Genomic DNA, 22,909 nt, shown 5'->3' with positions numbered 1-22,909 from the left:
GTGCTGGGGCACGGAGGCAGGCCTGCATTCAGCCAGCCTCCACACCCAGCAGCCTGCGGATTCATTCCAGGGTCGCCTGCCCTGACTCCTGTTTTAGCCCACACCCCGACCGAAAATCCGACCTGTGGGTGGCTGTTTTTAAAGGTCAAGTTCGCCGAGCCAGGAAATCCTCCGACTGTGTGTACCAACCAAGGGACAAGTATAAAGACCTCTGTTTCTCTCTCCACAGATGCTGGCAGGCCTGCTGAGTATTTCTAGCATTTTCTGTTTTTTTAGTTATAAACATTAACCTTGTTTGTACTTATCCCAATAAATACCAATCTTTTTTCACCTAACCAGATATTTCAACAAGTGAACTGACACAAAATTAGCTGCAAATCTCTTCCACATAGTGGGGGAAAGGAGAGAGGAGTAAGATCTCCAAATGTCTAGTTTAATTGGACTATGATAATGTCACACTTCCATCCTCTAGTTTACCTTTGATAGCCAGCTGACTTAGCTCTCTTACAACTATGTTATTTCAGCATTAAATAATTCAGAACCTACCCCCTCTCAATCTTAGGATAGATTTGCATTTGGTACATCCTGGGTGTCTGGCAGGCCCAGCATACCTGAGGTGTGCTGTGCCCAGAGGAGAGGTCAGAGGTGCCCTTAAGCTTCCTGCCCTGGGTCAACGGCATGGTTCACGGGAATTACTGATAGAGGTCAGTCATGTTGCTGCGTCTTATGCTGACATTGAAGTCTTCTGCGTGCTGCTTGAGAGAAGCAATGAAAAGGCCTTACTAGGGGCAGATAACAAGCTTTTAAGGGCAGAGGTTCACAGACAGCATGTGAAGGGGAACATAAAGAATTGCTTCCCTTGTGCTGTGCCCTTTGAGAGTAAAGATCTCAGAACTAGGGAGTAAGTGAGTGACTTGGATGTCTAGGTTCTGGCCCACATTGGTTTGGGTGCCATTAAAAGTGTGAAAGGTAATTGATACCGGAATGATTGATGAACCCTTTGAACAAGTGCCACTCAGATTAGCTAACAGAAATGAAGAGTTTTCTTTACAAATTTAAGGCTATCTAAGCTGACCATCGAGTGCTCACGTGGAACTGCACCAAAAATTAATTGGTCCTTTGGATTGTGCTGGGCCACTCAGGGAGCACTTCAATTTGAGGACGTACTTAAGGAAATTGTTATGACATTTCTCATACAACAGACTTCAACCTTTGCTTACTTAATGGTAATCTGATGTAAAGTCACAGAGATAGATTTAGAGAGAGAGAGAGAGAGAGAGATCCTCAAAATAAACTTCAATTTTCTTTGTAGCTGCTCAATTTGCAATTTGTTCTGTTTTACTGTCTTCAAATTCACAGCCATTATAAGGCCACCAAAGGCACATCATCCTTTTCCAATCCATTTAACTTTGCTCCCATTGCAAATATACAATGGTAGAAAAGGTATGGGATGGGAAGGGAGTAAAGTCTTCTTTTTATTGATTTTATTTTTATCTTTTGTCTTATGATATACATCTGCCTCAGTAACTATTAGGGCATAAATATTTAATTATTAAGAACAGTCGCTTGGTAGTACAGATTTAAGTACTAATGAAAAAAGAGACATGCTGTTGAAGCTTTTTTGTCTTGCACTCAATAGTGCAAGAACACCAAATCTCAAAAGGAACAATAATTTATACTGCATGGGAAGAGGTGCTGATTGATTTGCAAATGGACTCTGATTGGTAGAGATGTTGCTATGGAGAAAGCACCAGAGAACAGTTAACTGTTTAAATTCAAATCAGGCAAGTCAACACTGACTGATCAAGGCATTGCTATGGGGATGAACCAGGGAATGGCTGTCCCCCACGCTTCTGTTTCATTGAAAAAGGTGCAACGTGTGGACATATTCATTCTATTTGTAAAGGACAGGGCCTTATGTGTATCGCCTAGCATACATAAGTGAGCCGTATTGCAAGCCTTACTGATAATCTTAAATTAGTTGTCAGTGTAATTTGTAACACAATCCTGATTGTACTAAGAAAAGCTTTGACAGCATGACCATTTAGTTATTCTGCATTTAGGAATTCAGAAGTCAATTACCTGCATGGACATCACAGTGATTAACAATTACACTGAGTTGAATCAGGCTCATGAGATAATTTTCATAGTTCAGAACATAATATATCTTTTCCAAGCTTATAATTATAACTAATATGTCACTGATTATATGACATTCATAATGAGATTCCATTCAATTATCCTTCATGATATGGACAGTTTCCAGCATTGAATGTCACTCCAACTAAAGGATGAAAGAGTTTGTGTATGTATGAATGTTTTTAGTCAATGAAGTACTTTTGTAATGTAAGAAATGTGACAGCCAATTTGTACACAGCAAACTCCCACAAACTGTAATGTGATAATGATCAGATAATCTGTTTTACTTATCGGTTCAAGGATAAATATTGGCCAGGAAACTTTGATGAGTGCCCATACTGTTCAACATCAAGTGATGGGATTTTTTACATTCAGCTGGGAGGGCTGACAAGGCCTCAGTTTAACATCTCATCCAAAAGATGAAAATAATGAGTGGAAAGGTAATTGGGTTATGCAGCTAAACTCTCAGAATATTAGCCCCATTAGGCATCATATAAACATTTAAATCTCTGCCTCTTACAGTATGGTGTTGGGAGGTGGAGGGAGGTGTCATTTGGGTGAAAAATTGGGATTGTTTCTGCCTATTTTTGAGGTGTTATGAGTGCCTTGGAGCTCTAATATGGCACCCACGGCATTGAGGAGTGAATTGCATAAGACACCATATTATTGTTTTGATCTCCTTACTTAAAGAGGTATATAATTGCATTAGAAGCAGTTCAGAGAAGGGATTGTCTTATGAGGAAAGGTTGAGAAAGTTAGGCCTATACTTATTGGAGTTCAAAAGAATGAGAGGTGATCTTATTGAAACATATAAGAGTCTGAGGGGCTTGACAGGGTGGGTCCTGGGAGGATGTTTCTCCTTGTGAGTGAGTCTAGGACTAGGAGGCACAGTTTAAAAATAAGGGGTTTTTAAGACAGGAATGAGGGGCCATTCCTTCTCTCAGAGGGCCATTACACTTAAGAATTCTCTTCCCAGACAGCAGTGGAGGCAGGGTCATTGAATATATTTAAGGCCGAGTTAGACAGACTTTTGACCAACAAGGGAGTTGAGGATTATGGGGACCAGGCAGTAAAATGGAGTTAAGGCCATGATCTTATTGAATGGTGGAGCAGGCTCAAGAGGCCAAAAGGCCTACTGCTGTTCCTTTTTCTTATGATCTTAGAAAAGTCAACTAATCACTTTGTACATTACCTTAGCATCTGTCTTCCGTGTGCCTTTGCCTGTTCTAGTGCTCCATGCAGTGCTACTGAGTGGCTGCAGCATGGCTGGTGGAAGACTGCTGACCTTCACTGGGCAAGGCTGCAAATGATCTTGCAGGATGCCGTCAAACAGCTCTGGACCTAGAAGGGCCAGCTTTGGAATGCCCCACCTTGGCATGGATGGCAGCAGTCTGGGCTGGCTGACTGTCAGGCAACAGCAAGTGGTAATAGTGGGAGGACAACTGTTGTCATCCAGACAGCACAGATTCATGCTTGATGCAACCACTGACACTGCCCCAAGATCGTGCCTCAGCAATCCTTGTAATCCAAGCGATTGCTGAACTGTAGCAACACCCTGAGAGCCTCTTTGAACACTGTAATCTGCAGCAATGTTGACGGCAGTCTGAGCTTCCATTGCTGCAGATAGGCATTAAGTGGCTTGTGCTGCAACGGGAGCTACAACATCGGCCATCAGACACTGCATCATGGTTGGGTCCACAAGCGTGCAGATGGAGTTGGCCACCAGTTCCATGCTGGGAAGGATGGGCTCCAAGTTCCATGCCAAGCCCTGTGCCAAGTTGGTGGCACAAAGTTGGCTTGCCACGTGCATCACAATCAATGGGCACAGGTTAATTGTGCACTGTGATTTCTGCACTCATTTTTAAGGGCTATCCAATATTTCCTCCAAGTTTTTTAAATTGCAAAATGAACTACAGGACACCAAGATTTAAAGGTATAGGAAAGAAGATAAAATCAAGAAGTATCAGTTAAGTGTCCAGTTGGTGCTGGACTCCTCCAAGCTCCTTGACATTGACTGCAGGCTTTCTGTCAGGCCTGCCAATGCACCAAGTATTTGTTGTGTATACCCATCAGCGGTTTTCTGTAAGCTGCCCCAAAGTGCTCATCTGAATCTTCTGCAGCAGGACTCAATTATGGCCTCATCCTCCACGTACCAGCATCTGTGCAAGCCTTTGCCCCTGCCCTGGCTACAGGCCACATTGTCTCACAATGTGCAGGTACGGACTCTAAACTATCCTCCACAGCCATTTGCTCCCGCTGCCTTCTGATCATGAGCCTAATGCGCCTCCTGTAGATACAAGCCATCTCTTCTTCTTTCCAGTTCCTCCACCAAGGCCTCCAGTGCCGCGCATAACTGTCAGCACCTGCTTCAGCCACAATGCACCTCCCCTTTAATAGATACAGGCTAGCTTTAAGCGATATGGGCTAGCCTTAAGTGGTGCTAACCAGTCACAATACTGGTCTTCTGCTAATGTATCCAGCCAATTGACAGCCCAGTTAGGATTGGCTGTTTGCTGGAATAATTGAAATGAGCAGGCACAACAAAGTTGGCTTGCCACGTGCATCACAATCAATGGGCACAGGTTAATTGTGCACTGTGATTTCTGCACTCATTTTTAGGGGCTATCCAATATTTCCTCCAAGTTTTTTAAATTGCAAAATGAACTACAGGACACCAAGATTTAAAGGTATAGGAAAGAAGATAAAATCAAAAGTAGCAGTTAAGTAACAGCAACATTAGCTTCGAAAAGTCTATGGCCTGAATTTTTCCCTTGTCAGGCATGCACAATCAGCAGGCCCAGCAGTGGTCGGGAAACAGACCCCCCAACCATGATTTCATGTTGGCTGGTCAATTACCGGCTAGCCAATGTGAAACACGCATTGAAAAGCTCATTGCTGCTGGGGTGCGGACGCGAAGAGGGCGGGCGACGATGTCACCGTGGGCGCAGGTGAGCACTTTGAGAGAGCTCTCTGAAGGCAGGCAGCTGCGTCAGGGAGGTACAGACCTGCAAATAATGAAATAAAGCACAAAAAAGCTGCAAAGAAATGTTCATGTAGCACAATCAAGCACCTGAAAGCATACCTCATAAAAATGCTGTCCCCAGATATTTCTTTTTATTTTATTTCCTAACAGAGATTTCATCCTGCCCTTGGATGAGGTTTCATCAAAAATGTAAGGCCTGGTCGATTCACCCATCCACCAACTGTAAGGTTGGACAAGCCACAAAAAAAATTTGCAGACTATTGTGCCGTTAATGGGCTTAATTGCCCAGTTAATTATTGGCAGGCGCACCTCCAACTGCCATGTGTGCCCGCCGAGCGGAGTATCGCTCAAGTGCACGATGACGTCGGGACACTCGCCCAACTTCATGTGTGTGATTTTAGCCCGTTTGGGTCGGGCACACTCCTGCCCACGGAATGTAAAATTCTGCCCTATGGGTTGCAGGAAGAAGGGAAGACAGAAATAGATAGGGAGCTCCACAGTTTAATAAACAGTCAGAACTTTAACTACTTAAGGATTTAAGGAACAGGAAGAGCATTTAGAATGATCTATTTGGTGTGTAGGAGGAACAAGGGAGGGAAGTTCAGAAAACAATACTGTAAATGTCAGTCGTTAAGTTGAAAAATCCCCAAATAGTTTGAATCATATGATGTGTCTTGGAGAAATTCAACTTGAAATGTTACAGATTCACATTTTTAACACTTCTACTTTCACTGTTTCTCACTATATCTAGTTTGGACATACTTTTCACAGGAGCTCATCACATTTAAAAAATGTTTTATTCAGGAGCTGTGGAATGAATTATGTTCTGCCTGATGTTTGCTAACAGTTTGAAAGTCACCTGACTTGTCCTATAGATTTATTCTGTATCTAACATTTTACAAAATTTTGGCTCATAAATCTTCTAATCGAGATAAGGTTCTGTGAAAAGCAGCAGAATAGCCTACAGAGCACAAGGCGGTGATAAATTTGAAGCCAAACACATTTAACACTGAAGAGGAGTAAGGGCATCCATTTAAGTGCAAAATGCACCCTCTTTTGCTCTACTACACATGTCTAGAGCATCATCATTTGGAAAAGGGTTATATTGATATGACAACGAAATTCATTAAAGAAGGTAATGCTGTCCATTATCAGCTAAGATTGATTAACAGTTTTTTTAACCTTTAAACTATTGCTGATAAAACCTTAATGTCATAATTCTCGCATCCCTGTGCTGCTGCTCGGTTATCTGTCAGGCATTCTGAGGATTTGAGGATCCCAAGTAACAGCCTAAAGAGCTCATCAGTCAGTCAGCCATGATAATCAGCCTTCTGAAAGCTTAGAAAAATAATTCAGCCTCTGAACGGGTTTTTTTTAAGCAATCAGAGACTTGTGTGCCCCAGACAGAGAGAATAGAGAAGAATTAATGCTGTAGGATTCAACCTTCTCCTGACCACTGATTGATATAATTAATAATAGTGACATAGTATTTTACAGTGCATTTGGGCCAAACGGTCAATGCTGGTATTTATATGCTCTTTACAAACCTGCTCCCACTCTCTTTCATCTTATCCTATCAACATATCTTTGTATTCCTTTCTCCCTCATATGTTTATCCAGATTCCCCTTAAAAGCATCTTTCGAATTCACCTCGACTGTTCCCTGTGGTGATTAGCTCCTGTAGAAAAGATTCAATTCATTTGTGTCAATGCAAATATAATTGGTTTTTGAACCTTATTTCAATATTTTTATTTTGCTGGGAGTTTTGTGCTCATCAGCTGCGAGGTATTAGAGTGTTAAAGAGCAGTCTACAGAACAGCAAGGATAAAACAGGCAGCAGCTCACCGCCACTTGTACCTGGGCATGTATTTCCACGGGCATTGATCCACCCTTCAATACCTCACTCGAGGGAGCCCAGCTGGTAAGCAGTAGCAGCTATTTGATCATGGAGGACAAGACAGCCAACATTTTTTTTTTTCAGCATCATGGTGTATGAGATATGATTAGTCACTTAACCTCCCTCTGCCACCTTTCTTGATCATGTAAGTGAAACCTGAAACTGGCCTTGCCACAAATATCCAGTTAGTGTGTCAGCCATGGCTCAGTTGGTAGCACTCTTGCCTGAGTCACAAGGTTCCACATTCAAGACCTACTCCAGGGCTTCAATACTAAAATCAAAGCTGACGCTTCAGTTCAGTACTGAGGGAGTGCTGCACTTGCACATGAAATGTTAAACAGAAGCTCCATATGCCTGCCTGGGCAGATGTAAAAGATTGCATGGCTCTATTTCAAAGAAGAGCGGGGGAGTTATCCCCGGTGTCCTGGTCAATATTTATCCATTCATCAATATCACAAAAGACAAATTATCTGGTCAGAATCTATGGTAAAGTGAGGTACCCTGTCCCTTTAAGAAAATGCAAGTGTACTGATCATATGACAGCACTGATGAATCACTGTACGGTGTGGACAACTGGGAACTGTAAGTCTAGTTCTGGAGATTTCTGAGTGAGTACATATAACCCCGTGCTCTGCCTTATGTCTCAATAAACTATCACTGTTTATTCTTACATCAGTTTCTTCCCGTTGTTGATTGCAAGCAGCAATTGAGGAGAATATAGGAAGGTGTACAATTAGAGTTTGGTTGGCCAATGAACTCATTTACCCAAGACATAAAATTATCACTGCTGTTTTTTGGGAGTTTGCTGTGCACATATTGGCTGCTGTATTTCCTACATTACAACAGTGACTACATTTCAACAAGTGCTTAATTAGCTGTAAAGCACTTTGAGATGTCTGGTGGTCATGAAAAGCACTTTATAAATGCAAGTCTTTTTTGTTCTTTTTTGCCAGCTTAATTTCTACCACATTACAGCGAATGATCACAGTACTTGTCACAAACTCTCTCCCACAGAATTTCAAAGCAACTTGTAAAAGGTACACTGTCAGCAAAATGTTCTCAATGTCACGTGCTCAACCAATCCCACCCCCAAAGTGAAATGTTTTTACTGAGGACATTGGATGGTGCAGTGCATTTGCACACAGGCCCTGCCCCATTCCAATATAGCCAGTCCAATTAATCTCAATCACCTTGAAAGCTCTTATGTAGGTATGAGTCTGTCATTATTGGATTTTTCTTCCAAAGTTTCAGTCCATTATTCAAAACCAGAAAAAAATAAATTTCCACATCTGGCTGGACCAAAACCTGCACCCTTGTGCTAGTCACAGTAAAAATAACCCATCAATTTGATATGAGGCTGAAGTCTTAGGTAAAATGAAAGGGCTTATAACAAATAAATTGCCACGGTTAAATGATACTTATTCCAGAGTTTTGTAAGAAACTAACCTGGAAATTAGCATGGCATTGACAATTATTATGAGTCAAAGGACAGTGGATATCAGTAAACTAGACAAAGGTCAACATGGTCCTCATATTTAAAACACATGACAGAACTGGCCCATAAATCTTACTTCAATTATCAGGGATGTACTTGAGGATTATCTGTACATCAGTCAGCTAGTAAACAGCAGTCAATATGGCTTCAGGTGGGGGAAAAAACCTGTCTGATCAGCCTTTGAAGAAGTGACAACTTGACTGTGGTAAGCTGTATGATATTAAGTACTTAGACATCCTAAAGGCATTTAATAAAGTACCCCACAAAAGGATTGCTAATTAACCTCAAAGCTGTGGAGATTCTGGACAAAACTTGTGTATGGGCAAGAAACTGGCAAAAAGATATAAAACAATGGGTACGAGTTAGAGGGTAATATCAGGTAGGTTGGAAGGAATTATTGAGTGAAGTGCTCTAGGGTTCAGTGCTGGGACCACTACAGTTGCTGATTTACATCAATGACTTGGGTTCTGAAACCCAGTGCAAATGAATTAATTTGCTGATGATACCATCTTGGAAAAACAATGGAATAGAAGTAGCCAGCGCAGGAACTACAGAACATGATAAACAAAATGGGCTGTAACTTCCTCGGGATAACAATCAGCGTCAGGTTTCCACTTCGTGCCCAGTTACTTACTCTAAATTTCTTCCATGCCTGTCTCGTCCAATCTGCTGACTCTGGCTGGGTGTCCTCAAGGCCCAGCGTTGCAGTCCAGCAGAGTCAGGTTGAAGAAAGACACATCCCCTTTTTTACGGCACTAGCTGGGGGGGGATATTGGAGGGGGGGGATAAAATATTGCCTATTCTTTTCTTCCTGTGTGCCATGCAACCTTACGAATGGTGCTAAAATTGCTGAGTATGAAGTAAAAAGCGATCTAGAGGTCATAGCACACTTAACATCTTCAACCAAGGCTCAGCAGCAATGAACAAAGCCAACTGTATGTTGAACTGCATAGTCAACACAGTAGAACACAAGTTGTTGAAGTTATGATAAAACTGAGCAGTGCTCTGTTCAGACTGCATCTGGACTACTGTGCCCAGTTCTGGTCACTGAGCTACAATGGAGGCATTAACTGGCTAATGGCAATAATATGCTAATCCCTGGTGCCAATTGTCTGAGTTGTGAGGAAAGATTGGAGATACTTTGGCTTTTCATCATGGAAATGAGACAACTGAGAAGTGACATTCTAGAGGTATATCAAATAGAATGCAACAAGGGAAAGATTAACCTGGAATCCTACACTAACCGAAACCACAACAGTAGGACAAAGGAAGGCAGGTTGTAAAAGGTAACTTTAGAACCAACATCTGGAGTGTGTTCTTCATGAAGAGCATGATCAATGCTTGGAATGAGTTTCAGCCAGATGCAGATATAAACCCTGGGACCATTTGACAAATTGAGGCAGCCATGGGGAAAAAAGTGTAAGGTTAAACCAGATGGACTTATTTAGATGGGCTGAATGGCCCTCCTCATCCATAAGTAGTATATAAATGAGCAGAAAAGAATAACTTACCATCAGGGGGTCTGTCTGTAGGTATGGAAGCAATATCTCTGGGAAAGCTTGACTTGCTTAAATCCCTCTCTCTTTGAGTTGCAACAAGATTTTCTAAAAAGCGATTTCTGAAAGAGTTACAGCAGAAACTCAGCATTTTATTTTAAGCAATCCCCAAACCATTCCAGCAATTTGGGTTTAACGGAGGTTCCAGCAAACTGATATTCCACAGCACCCCACACCAACCATGCACTTAAGCAAACCAATCAATTCCCACAGCAAAGCGTAATTTTGGTGGACATTTCAAATCCAAAGCACTTTGCATCAATACTTCATTTTAAAAATAATAAGCATTTTCCCCACTTTATTACTTTGCGTGCAAACAGCCCCAAAAAGCCAAAATCAATCTGGATCAATCTGTGGTTCAGAATTCCACTCATGGAAGGAAAACATCATCTAATTTCCAAAATAAGATGATAACCAGCAACACTATCCCCCCGCCCAGCACCATAGCCCAACCACCAATGCATCATTCCAAATTAAGTTACTTCACTTATTATAGGCCTGTCACTTTTAAGCACATTTATACATTGGCGTGGCAGTCTGATCTCTCAGACCCTTACGGTTTCGTTAAAAATGCTGAAACAGGAACTAAAATTCCTTCAAGTTTCATTCAATGTGGGCAATTGACAACTTAAGTTTGAAACGTGAATTGGAACTCAGTTTAATTGCAACAAAACCTTTTTTTGAATAAAAGCCCCAAAATGGTCTTTTGTCTTATACAATGTAGAGATTGTTACTGGATTCATCACATACAAAGCACCAGCAAACTCAAGCTATACGGAAGAAATGGCCAGCTATCAATGAAGAGAGTCACTATTACTCTTATGGAATAGGATCTGCTCAAATGCCCCAACATCCCCTCAGCTTGTACAGGCCTATAATAAAATTTGACTCCAAATTTAGGACCTGTGGCAGTAAAGAGAGATCACAAAGAAAACCCAGTAAAGATCACACAGTTAAAATTTCCAATCCAAACCCAATACTTACTCATACTTTCTCAGAACTGGCTTATCGCCAGTAGAAATTCTTTCAGCCCTGAGAAAAAGATCAATTTCAATACAACAACAATTTGTATTTATATTGTGCCTTTACCAAAGTACAAAATCCCAAGGCACTTCACATGAGCATTAATTATTGACACTAAACCACGTAAGGAGGTAATCAAGCAGATGACCAAAAACTTGGTTAAAGAGATAGGTTTTGAGGAATGTCTTAAAAGAGGAAAGAAATGTAGAAAGGTGGGGAGGTTTAGAGAGGGAATTCCATAACTTAGGGCCCAACATGTCTGCCAATGGTACAATTAAAACTGGGAATGCTTAACAGGCCTGAATTAGAGGAGTGAAGAGATCTTGGAAAGTTACAGAGCTGGAGGAGATGATAAAGATAGGGAGCGACAAGGCCATGGAGGGATTCGAAAGGAAGGATGAGAATTTTGAAATTGAGGTTTTGTTTAACCAGAAACCTTCGTAGATCACCAAGCACAATGGTGATGAATATGTAATCATAAAGTATTCAATTTCCATGGATAACATGTCATTGGAGGTGCTGGGAAAGAAACAGATTTTATAATTTCAGATTTAAATAGCAAATTAATCAATCATTATAACATTAAATGAAAGCTCCTATGCAACTCTTAAAGTATGCTGCACAGTTATGGTTGTGGCAATTGTACACTACTTGTTTATCTAGCAGTGTAACTGTTCATTGACAAAATGCAAAATAACCTTTGTTTTATGTTGAAAGACTTTAATCTTCAACTTTGTCATAACAGGAAATGTACTATTTATATGCTTGCCTCCCCTGTTTCCTTATCCTCATTATATACAAGATCTTATCTGCAAGTGCAGGATCAACTTCAAAATCTCTGCCAACGTCCAATTTTTACTTCCTTGGCATTACTCTTGACTAGATGGGACTGGGTTTGTCTGCCTGTCTAACATGAGCTCATGGATGAGACAGGTCTTTATTCCTCAATACTAGAAAGACCAAAGACACCCTGTGCACCTCTCAAAGAAGCTGCATCTTGCTCTTCTGGACTGTTTGTTCAAGCTGAACCCAGTGCACAAACTAAATGTCCAATTCAACCCTGAATTGAGTTTACAGCTTTGCATTTGGCCTATCATCAAAGACACAAATTCCCCCACTACCTCCTGCCATCCCCATCTCACCCCACGACCATCAAAACTCCCATTTACATCTTTTTCACTCCAGGCTTGATTTCGTCAACACTGGTCCACTCTGTGCAAACTCCAACTCACCCAGAACTCTGCTTCCTTAATCCTATCCAGTTCTTAGTTCTGCACATCAATCATCCATGTACTCACCCCACTTCCCCTCTGGCCCTCTCCCTCAGATATACTATTGCTGAGACAGGCGTCAGTCATCCTATTCCTTCAGTCTTAAATTCCCTCTCCCACTGATCCACCAGACTACAAAAGAAGCCAAATGTGCTGTTAGTTACTGCAGAACATGGAGATGAATATTTATTTTTAACTTCTATAAGTAAGTATACTGAGATACTTGTGAAGCCACTGGGCTTTCTGACTGCATAATGCTGTAAGGGGAAGGGAAGATGCAAAGGGAAATTAGATACTTTTTGTTCTAAGTACTTCCCATTTTATAGAAGAAAATAATTGTCTCATACTAAATTGTTTGGACTATTTAAGTCAATTTTATTGCCCAACATGGGAGCTATCAAGAGTCACCACTTTGAAGGCTGCCTGATGTCGTCAACTGAATGGGGAAAAAAATAAATGAAAATGATGGTTTTGATTCTTGTTAGTAAGGATTGTGGATTCATAGCAATGAAAGGTTAGAATGCAATACAATAAGTTGAAGGCAAAAGTAAGGACAGAGAAACCAGTCAAGTGAGAGATTAGTTTTAGGGTTTTTTGAGAACTGAATCCACTTCTAAAACTATAGAGTAATGATGACAATAGATCTTAAAGTTAACATTTAAAGCTACATGCTACACTCAAGCATGAACTACATTTAAGTGGAGAAAAAGAATCCCAAGAACGTTCAGTGCTTGGCATGGCAGATTAAATGGTAAACTAGAATACAAAATTTATAATAAGTTGTGTGGAATCAGAAACCTCACAAACACAACTTATAGCATCTTTAACGTAGAACAAGGCATTACAGCAGTGTTAGCAAACAAAGCTATAGTGCAGAACAGATGTTATGTGCAGCCTCAATGATCTTTCATAACAAGAATGGTTCCCTCTGATGATTCATGGAATTTTGCTGCATAATTGATAAGCTTCGAATTTTGATCCTAAACACATGGTATAACAATTTATTATTGAAAAGAAGACCAGTACAATACAAATAACATAGAAAAATAGAAAACAGGACCAGGAGGGGGTCATTCAGCCATTTAAGACTGCTCTGCCATTCAATATGATCCTCTATCTCAATGCTATACCCCCGTGCTCTCTCCCTACCCCTTGAGACCTTTAGAGTCCAGAAATTTATTTATTTCCTTCTTAAATGTATTGCGTGACTTGGCCTCTATAGCCTTCGGTGGTAGAGAATTCCATAGGTTCACCACCTTCTGAGTGAAGAAGTTTCCCCTTATCTCAGTCCTAAATGATCCACCCTGTATCCTGAGGCTGTGATCCCTTGTTCTGAACCTCCCAGCCAGAAGAAATATCATCCCTGCATCTAGTCTGTCCATTCTTGTCAGAATGTTATATGTTTCAATGAGATCCCCTGTCATTTTTCTAAACTCCAGCAAATACAGGCCTAGTCGGCCAATCTCTCCTTGGGCGACATTCCTGCCATCCCAAAAGAAATGTTATTATAGCTTTATTTACTAAGACAAAAAAGACTAACGGGGAGGCGATGGAGTAGTGGTAATGTCGCTTGGCTAGTAATCCACAGGCCCAGGCTAATACTCTTGCAATATGGGTTCGAATCCCATCACTGCAGCTGGTGGAGTTTAAATTCAATTCATAAATTTGGAATTAAAAGCTAGTCTTGTTAATAGTGACCATGAAACCATTGCAAACTGTCATAAAAATCTATCTGATTCACTAATGTCCTTTCGGGAAAGAAATCTATCCCTCCCTTTAGGGAAGGAAATCTGCCATCCTTGCCTGGTCTGGCCCACATGTGACTCCAGATCCGCAACAATGTGGTTGACTCTTAAATGCCCCCTGAAATGTCCTAGCAATCCATCTAGTTGCATCAAACTGCTACAAAGTCTACAAAAAGGAACAAAACCAGATGAATCACCTAGCATTGACCTAGGCACCGGAAACATTAATGGCAAACCCAGCCATGTCAACCTTAGTAACATCTGGGGACTTGTACCAAAATTGGGAACTGCCCCACAAACTAGTCAAGCAGTAGCCTGATATAGTCTGTAAGATATGACTCCATGAATATGTCTATGTCCCACCAACAGGACAGACCCACAAGAAGTGGTGACAGAGTGGTATACAGTCAGGAGGGAGTTGCCCTGGGAGTTCTCAACATTGACTCTAGACCCCATGAAGTCACATGGGCAAGGAAACCTTCTGCTGATTACCACCTACTGACCCCACCCTCCACAGCTGATGAATCAGTACTCCTCCATGTTGAACACCACTTGGAAGATGTACTGAGGGTGGCTTGGGCACAGAATTTACTCTAGATGGAGGACTTCAATGTCCATCACCAAGAGTGGCTCAGTAGCACAACTACTGACTGAGCTGGCCAAGTCCTAAAGGACATAGCTGCTAGAACGGGTCTGCGGCAGATGGTGAGGGAACCAATAAGAGGGAAAAACCTACTTGACCTCGTCCTCACCGGTCTGCTTGTCGCTGATGCATCTGTCCATGACAGTATTGATAGGAGAGATCACCGCACAGTCCTTGTGCAGACGAAGTCCCATCTTTGCATTCATCATGTTGTATGGCACTGTGCTAAATGGGATAGATTTTGAACAGATCTAGCCACTCAAAACTGGGCATCGATAAGGTGCTGTGGGCCATCAGCAGCAGCAGCAGCAGAATTGTATACAACCACAATATGTAATCTCAAGGCCTGGCATATTCCCCACTCTACCATTACCAACAAGCCAGGGAATCTGCAAAAGAGAAGGCTGAAGCATCACAGATGTGAGTCTTCAGCCAATTTGATTGATTCACTCCACATATATCAAGAAACAGCTGAAGGCACTTGATACTGTGAAGGCTATGGGCCCTGACAACATTCTGGCAACTGTACTGAATACTTGTGCTCCAGAACCAACTGCACCCATAGCCAAGCTGTTCCAGTGCAGCAACAACATTGGCATCTACCCAGAAATGTGGAAAATTGCCCACAATGTCCTGTCCACAAAAAGCAGGACAAATCCAACCCAGCTAATTACCTGTCCATCAGTCTACTCTCAATCATCATCAAAGTCAAGGAAGGGGTCGTGACAGTGCTATCAAGCGGCACTGACTCAGCAATAACCTGCTCACTGATGCTCAGTTTGGGTTCCACCATGGCCACTCAGCTCCTGACCTCATTACTGCCTTGGTCCAAACACAGACAAGAGAGCTGAACTCAAGAGGTGAGGTTAGAGTGAGTGTTCTTGACATCAAGGCAGCATTTGCCCTATCAAACATGGAGTCAATGGAAATCAGAGCAAAAACTCTCCACTCATGTCATAGTTAGCTCAAAGAGAAATGGTTGTGGTTGTTGGAGGTCAATCATCTCAGACCCAGGACATCACTGCAGGAGTTCCTATGGGTAGTGTCCTAGGCCCAACCATCTTCAGCTGCTTCATCAATGACCATCCTTCCATCATAAAGTCAGATGCGGGGATGTTCGCTAATGATTGTGTAATGTTCAGCACCGTACGCGACTCCTCGGATACAAAAGCAGTCTGTGCCCACATGCAGCAAGGCCTGGATAACATTCAGACTTGGGCTGCTAAGTGGCAAATAATATTCATGCCTCAAGTGTCAGACAATGATCATCTTCAATGAGAGAGAATGTAACCATCTCCCCTTGATATTCAATGGCAGTAGCATTGCTGAATTCCCCAACTATCAACATCCTGGGTGTTACCATTGACCAGAAACTGAACTGGACTAGCCATATAAATACTGTGGCTGCAGGAGCAGGTCAGAGGCTGGGAATTCTGTGGAGAGTAACTAACCTCCTGACTCCCTAAAGCCTGACCATCATCTATAAGGCACAAGTCAGGAGATGGAATACTCTCCAGTTGCCTGGATGAGTGCAACTCCAACAACACTCAAGAAACTCAACATCATCCAGGACAAAGCAGCCTGCTTGATTGGCATCCTATACACCACCTTAAATATCACTCCCTCCATCACTGACACAGTGGCAGCAGTGTGTACCAAACACAAGGTGCACTGCATTAACTCATCAAGGCTGCTTCAACAGCACCTTCCAAACCAGCAACTTCTACCACTTAGAAGGACAAGGGCATCAGATGCATGGGAACTCCACAAACTGCAAGTTCCACTCCAAGCCACACACCATCCTGACTTGGAACTGTTCCTTCACTGCTTCTGGGTCAAAATCCTGGAACTCCCTCCCTAGCAGCACTTTGGATGTACCTACACCACATGGATAGGGGCAATTCAAGAAGGCAACTCACAACTGCCTTCTCAAGGGCAATATGGGATGGGCAATAAATGTTGGCCTAGCCAGCGATGTCCACATCCCATGAAAGAATAAAAAAAGTTTTTTTTTAATTAAAAGCTCTGCAATGGGACAGTATCTTACAAAAGGTTTCGTCCAGTGAAAATTATGCCAGGGAATCTGCATGACAGGTGATAGAAATGTGGATATTTAAAATTCCACCAATACTTCATTTATTCCACTTCTGTTCTTTTGTCAAAATGAATTTTCATATACTAAACACAGATCTCCAAATTCTCTTTCATTGCTGTGACTTACTTGAAAATACTTTTTTCTCCAGAGCCTGCTTTCATTGTTTTCTCCTCTGAAGATGAGCTTAGCAGATCCGGCTTACTGAACGACGAATATAATTTTCTGGGAGCAAGGCTGCGGATAGATAGAAGAACAATTTTTATTTTAAGAATCTGGTACGCTATAAAGGGAGTCCTTTTTTTAAAAAAAGGACAACAAAATGTATTAAGATGTCCCAAAGTTCTCACAGAGAAGGCCCACAATGATCTCTCCAGTTCTGCCAAATTCAGAAAATAAGCCAATGTCAGCAGTGTCTGTAGACTAAATAACTTCCTGTCATTATCCAAACTTCAGAATCAGGGTGTTATCCTCTGAATCATTGTGATGTTGCAAGGCTGAAGAATTACTTTTCTCTCATGCAGGGAAGCAATTACTATTTCTGCCAATGCACAGGCTTTAGAAAGCCTGCCTCATGTTAAGGAGAAAAACTCAGGGATATACCATAACTGTTAAACACCAGCTTTAGAATCTAGCAATACAGTACATATTGAATTTATCAGTCACATATGACCTGACTAATCTAGCAATATGACAACACCATGGTGAAAAAAAATTAAGCATTTAAGTGGAGAGATACACTTTTTAAGAATGAATATTTTGAACCAACACTTAGAAAATGCATGTCTGAATGATATGCAGGCCACAAAAATGGATTTATAGACAAATGTACTTCAAAACATTTGAATTCTCAAGGGCAACTAGGGATGTGCAATAAATGCTGACCTAGCCAATGAAGCCCACATCCTGCGAATGAATTTAAAAAATCTTATTAAAAAATTATAGGGTTGAAAGTCTTGAAGTCAACAATTTTACTGAAAGAAAAATGGCTGAAGAAAAACACCATTTTGCATTGTGGCTTTTTTTTGCTAAGATTGTTGGCAGGATGAATTTTATTTACTCATAATGACATTGTCAGAAGAATAATGACATTTGTAATTCCCCATCAGATTATCTGATAAATGGTGCATTTTGCTTCTAACTGTACTGCTATTGCCTCAGCAGGCTGCCATGTTAAACTGAGGCAGGCTCAATGGAGTAATAGGGAGAAAGAGCTTAGAGCTTGAAATCACCTGGAGGGAGAGAATCAAATCTTGTGCTCCTGGAAAACCATAGAAAATAAGAAGCTGTTGAAACAATCTGCCATAAAAAGAAACCCATTAAAGAACACTAAGTAACGGAACTGCTCCAAGGCAATTGATAAGGGAAATCTAAATTCAGTTCATTATCCATTATCTGCTGATTTATCCTACACAAACCTCAGATCTCTCCTCTTTTGACTGTAGTTGTACCTAGCTACATGAACAGTGTTAATCAGCAGTCAAATAAAATATCAACCTTTGAACTTATTACTGACACTTATGGTATTTGGAATATAAAACTCATTTCTGGAATTGACAGAACACCCTGAACTCACCGTCTCTGGCTGAGAGTGAGACACTGAAAATTTTCTAAATGACAATAGAAAAGCAGCACAAACCTGGTGGGGTTTAGGGAGCTCTCATCTGATGCTTGATTAGCAAGCCTAGGTCTTGATGGAAAGGTGAAAGAAATTGCTGTATAATAGCTGGTGTAGGAAGGTGCCCTAGTAAAGGACCAGAGATGTAAGAAAAAAGATATTGGCAAAGAGCTGCTGAAGAAAGTCACCCACCAAACAAGTCATGCAATATTAATATAGACTGCATGCTAAACAAGCCCAAAAGTTGTTAAATAGTTCAATGAAAAGTGAGAGGGGCAGGGTAACTGATATACTTCAGTTATGCAAAGAATTTTCCATGCAGACTGAAGGCTTTAAAATACATAGCAAAATGCAAGGAATTCATCTTTTGAAAGGTAGTTCAGAAGTTACATAGAAGGGTCTTTTTTATATCAGCAATAGTAAAATCAATTTTAAGGCACAACAGAAGAAATTGTTGTATGATCCATTCGTGTGGAGGTAAGTGAAAGAGTACAGTAGCTAGTCTTCAAAGGATTGAAGAGACACAAGGGTGGATTTTGTGGTTGGGTTCTCCTAGCACAAATCGACATTTACAGAAATGCTTCGTCAGAAAATCGCAGCTCAGAGATGCCTGATTTTTCTGTTTGTTTAAAGTAATGGACAGAAACTCCCCACAATTTCCTAATCAATATTCTCTGTAGGCAGCATGAGCACCTTACTGTTGAATAAACCCGACCAATCTCAAAAGGTAAACAGCCATATCCTCCTAATGCTGAGAGCACAGTCCCAAATACTATCTTATCATATTTTAATCTTTTGACCAGCAGAGATAATTTTAAAGAGCACTTCAACTTTTATTTTGTCAAAGATAAGGAACCAGTGGTGAATCACTGGAGATCTTGCTCATCTTCTCATTTATATAAATAATCTGTTGAGTTTGTAAAAGGCCATTTTAGTCCATGGAGATCATCCAGTTTAGTGAACTAGAGCTTTCTTCAGTACAGCCACTCATTACCTAACCCAGATTAAATGCTTTGATGTTCGCTTTGGTACTTGGATAGAGATTAATCTTTTTTAAATAAAACCTTGGATTTTTCATGGAGCATGGTTAAGAATTTTTGAAAGTAGATGTGGAGCAGAGCCAGCCAATAAAGCCCAATCTATGTGTCATTAAATGGAATGGGGAATGTATATGTTTCCTGGCTCTTGGTTGTATATCTGTTTGTTACACACATTACTTTCTGTACTGGACATTACTGGGCTCCATATGCCACTCGTAATGACTTTTGGTGGAATCTCTACAACAATCCTGATTACCTGTCTGATTCAGATTATCATCCAACAGGAGAGTTACTATGAAAAGAGAGGGCCTGCAATGTTCTGAACTGCAAATCTACTTTAGCTGGTTGTTATTTTCATATTTCCAACTCTTCCCTTAGTGTGAGGTAGCAGAATGATTAACAGGCAGACAGGCCATAAAGTTATCATACCTTTAATGGCCATAGCCATCATTAAAATAGCTAATGGGGTGGTTAATCTTGTATGGCAGGAGAGATTTTGGGGCTGTCACCTTTGAAGAAGAGGATTCAACTTCATCAAGCAGACAAGAGCATCCCTAGCTTGTTGTCAACCCAAAATTCAGTGGCGCACTTGCCTTCACTTGTTAGGACTGCTGGAGAGTGGTTCAAACCCTGCACCTTGAGACTCTGAGATGGGAATACTACTACTAAGTCAAAGGCTTGCTCCAACATTAGCTGGTGTACATCTATCATGTGATTTCCTTAACAAACTGCCTGCACTTCTACAGTCATCAGAAAGATCCATTTCACACTAGTCATCAGAAAGATCCATTTCATACTGATAGCAATGCTTGTCATGATATTATCAAGGTGAATGTTTGTGCAACATAATTAGTAGACATATGGCACATACATGCAGGCCACTGGGCAATGCATACTGTAGCTTGCCACTATGTAACAGCCAGTACCTCACAGAATAACAAAGGTATGAAAAATCCGCTGTTTGAGACTAGAAGTGATTTCAGTGAAAGAAGAGCTGGTATTTATCCAAAATCGAAAATTGATGCAGCAGCCAAGAAAAGCACACATATCTCCCCTATGTATGTGTATACCAATGTCATCTTTTATGCTGTTTGTATGTGTATCCTAGCTGCCAAATGACCTGCAGTTTCTTCTGATGAGCAACAGATAGAGTCTTGGCAGAGAATCATGCAGACATTCCAACAACAAAGACCCACTTTGTGGTACAATGTACATGGGAGAGCAACCTCATTTGTCTCTTTAAAAAATGGCTGCATTTGCTGCCAACACACTGGGACAGCTATACTCACCCACTCGGTATCCACTCCTTCTATCGGTGCATGCGAGATTTCTCCCACTGTTGACATTGTCGTTATGTGCCTGCTGTCCATGCCAGTCACCACCCCTTTTGCAGCCTTCCTCCCAACCCCTCACCAACCACTTCCCTCATGATCCCTCACCCGAGCCCTCCCTCCCACCGCATCAAGCAAAGTGGCAACAAGGGGTCAGGAGAAGGACAGCAATGGGCTGGGAGTAGGGGGTGAGGGGCTAGGAGAGAAGGGTGGTGAGAGGCTGGGGGAGGGGGGTGTGGTGAGTGGAGCAGTGAAAGCCCAGGAGAGGGTAGCAAGTGCTCAGGAGTTGGTGGCGAGCAGGAGGCAATGAGGGCTTGGAAGGCAGCAAGCGGCTGGCGAGAAGAGGCGGATAACGGGCGTATAACAAACATGTCACCATGCTTGTTCCAGCAGACGGAATGGGTGCTGAGTGGGCATGTGCAATGTTCCTGTGTGGCGGCAGGGCTACAAAATATCTCACTGACGGAAGTGAAAATTGGTCAATATGTTTGATAAATTCTAATCTATGGATAGAGATATATCCCTGAAGTCCTGCAGTGGTGCAGTGAGTAAAGGCACTACTAAGTGGAACACAAAGCCATTGATGGTATCGGGTGTGATTTTCAGTCCTCGCTGAGGTAGCTGATCTCAACTGAGGAAGCAGGAGATGCTCTGAGAAAGTAGGAAATTATTTGGTAAGAAAAACTGTCCTCCAGGCCCTGCAATGATTACAGCTCATAAATTAACAAAATCAAGCTGAACCAGTCCTCAGAGAGATCACCTGCAGTTCAGTGATAGCAGAGTTTATGTCCTACTGAAAATTTGGACTGACTCTTCAGTGCATCGTATAATGTCAATTAAATGTAAGTTATTCGCAAAAAAAATTGCACTGATGGATTTGTGCTATAAATTGTATTGTATTGCTGCTTTTGAAAAAAGCACATTGGTCACCTAATTGCTTTATGAGGATCAATGTAGTCTTGACGGTTAAGTTATCAATAACGCTAGAGGTGATGTCTTTCAGATGAAACATTAAATCAAGATTCTATCTGCCCTTTGAAGAAGAGCAGAGGTGTTCTCCCTTGTGTTCTGGTCGGTATTTGTCCTTCAGTCAACATCCATACCTAATCTTTATCATATTGCGTGGATCTTGCTGTGAACAAATTGGTTACTATGATTACACTTTAAAGCACTTTGGGTTGTCCTGAGGTGAAAAGTGTTATTTGAATGCAAACTTCTTTCTTTCTTGTGCTGTCAATATGTGAAACATTGCACATCTATCCTGGGTAGAGTTAACAGAGAAATAGCAACTTCTAGTAAGAAGCATTAGCTATTGAATCAAGCAAACAACTAAATAAAGGCCTACATTTTTAATTGGAGATGAAGGAAAGAAGCATTTTCTACCTTCAATTTCTATGATGGCTATGTTGAAATGTTAGCCAAACATAAACATTTTTCTTAAGAAGGTGTCTGCTTGTTGTGGGGGAGGCGAAGGGAGGATTTGATCTGCCTGCATAAACTTGACCATCGAGACGACATTGATCATCATAAAGCAACTTGTTGATTGCTAGTCTGCTTCCTACAATCCTGAACTAGAGGAAATGAATGGCAGTGACTGCAGACTGAGGGGTTAACACTTAAAGCTTTCACATCTAAATTATTCTGAATTACACAAATGGGAAATACACCTATTCATCATATTAGCATAAAAATATGTACTTGATACTAATTTATGAGTAGACTTAATGTAAACACAGACCATGATTGTACCACAGCTCACTGATTGTGACCCTTTTGAAATTAATTGAATATTCCTATTTCACAAAAACCAGGGTAATCAATTCAATCAAACATTAAAAGTTTAACGATAAAAACTAACCTTAAATATAACACAAATAAATATGTCTTCTGCCCTCTGTGGGTGGACATAAAATATCCCATGCCACCATTTGACAGAAGCATGGGAGTTTGCTCTGGTGCCCTGACCAATATTTATCCATCAATCAACATCACTAAAAAAAAGGTCACAGTCACATTGTTGTGTGTGGAGTTTTGCTATCCACAAATTAGTTTCATTAGTAGTATATTACAACATTA

At 41.2% G+C, this 22,909-nt stretch overlaps 1 protein-coding gene across 2 annotated transcripts in view; it reads right to left on the bottom strand.

Annotated features, from left to right (window-relative positions):
- Positions 1-22,909, bottom strand: part of fhod1 (formin homology 2 domain containing 1) — a 332,893-nt gene that overhangs the window by 57,758 nt on the left and 252,226 nt on the right. Inside the window, exons 11-13 of one of the 2 annotated variants that reach the window (XM_041192317.1) lie at positions 16,974-17,081; positions 11,055-11,102; positions 10,026-10,132 (exon numbers count right to left, since the gene is read on the bottom strand). In XM_041192317.1, the coding sequence (XP_041048251.1) occupies positions 10,026-10,132; positions 11,055-11,102; positions 16,974-17,081 (263 nt within the window). The remainder of the gene's footprint in view (positions 1-10,025; positions 10,133-11,054; positions 11,103-16,973; positions 17,082-22,909) is intronic. The other variant, XM_041192318.1, reaches the window with a different exon arrangement.

Source organism: Carcharodon carcharias, chromosome 7 (genome assembly GCF_017639515.1).
Source record: "Carcharodon carcharias isolate sCarCar2 chromosome 7, sCarCar2.pri, whole genome shotgun sequence".
Lineage (NCBI taxonomy): Eukaryota > Metazoa > Chordata > Chondrichthyes > Lamniformes > Lamnidae > Carcharodon > Carcharodon carcharias.
This window is presented reverse-complemented; position numbering and strand designations above follow the sequence as displayed.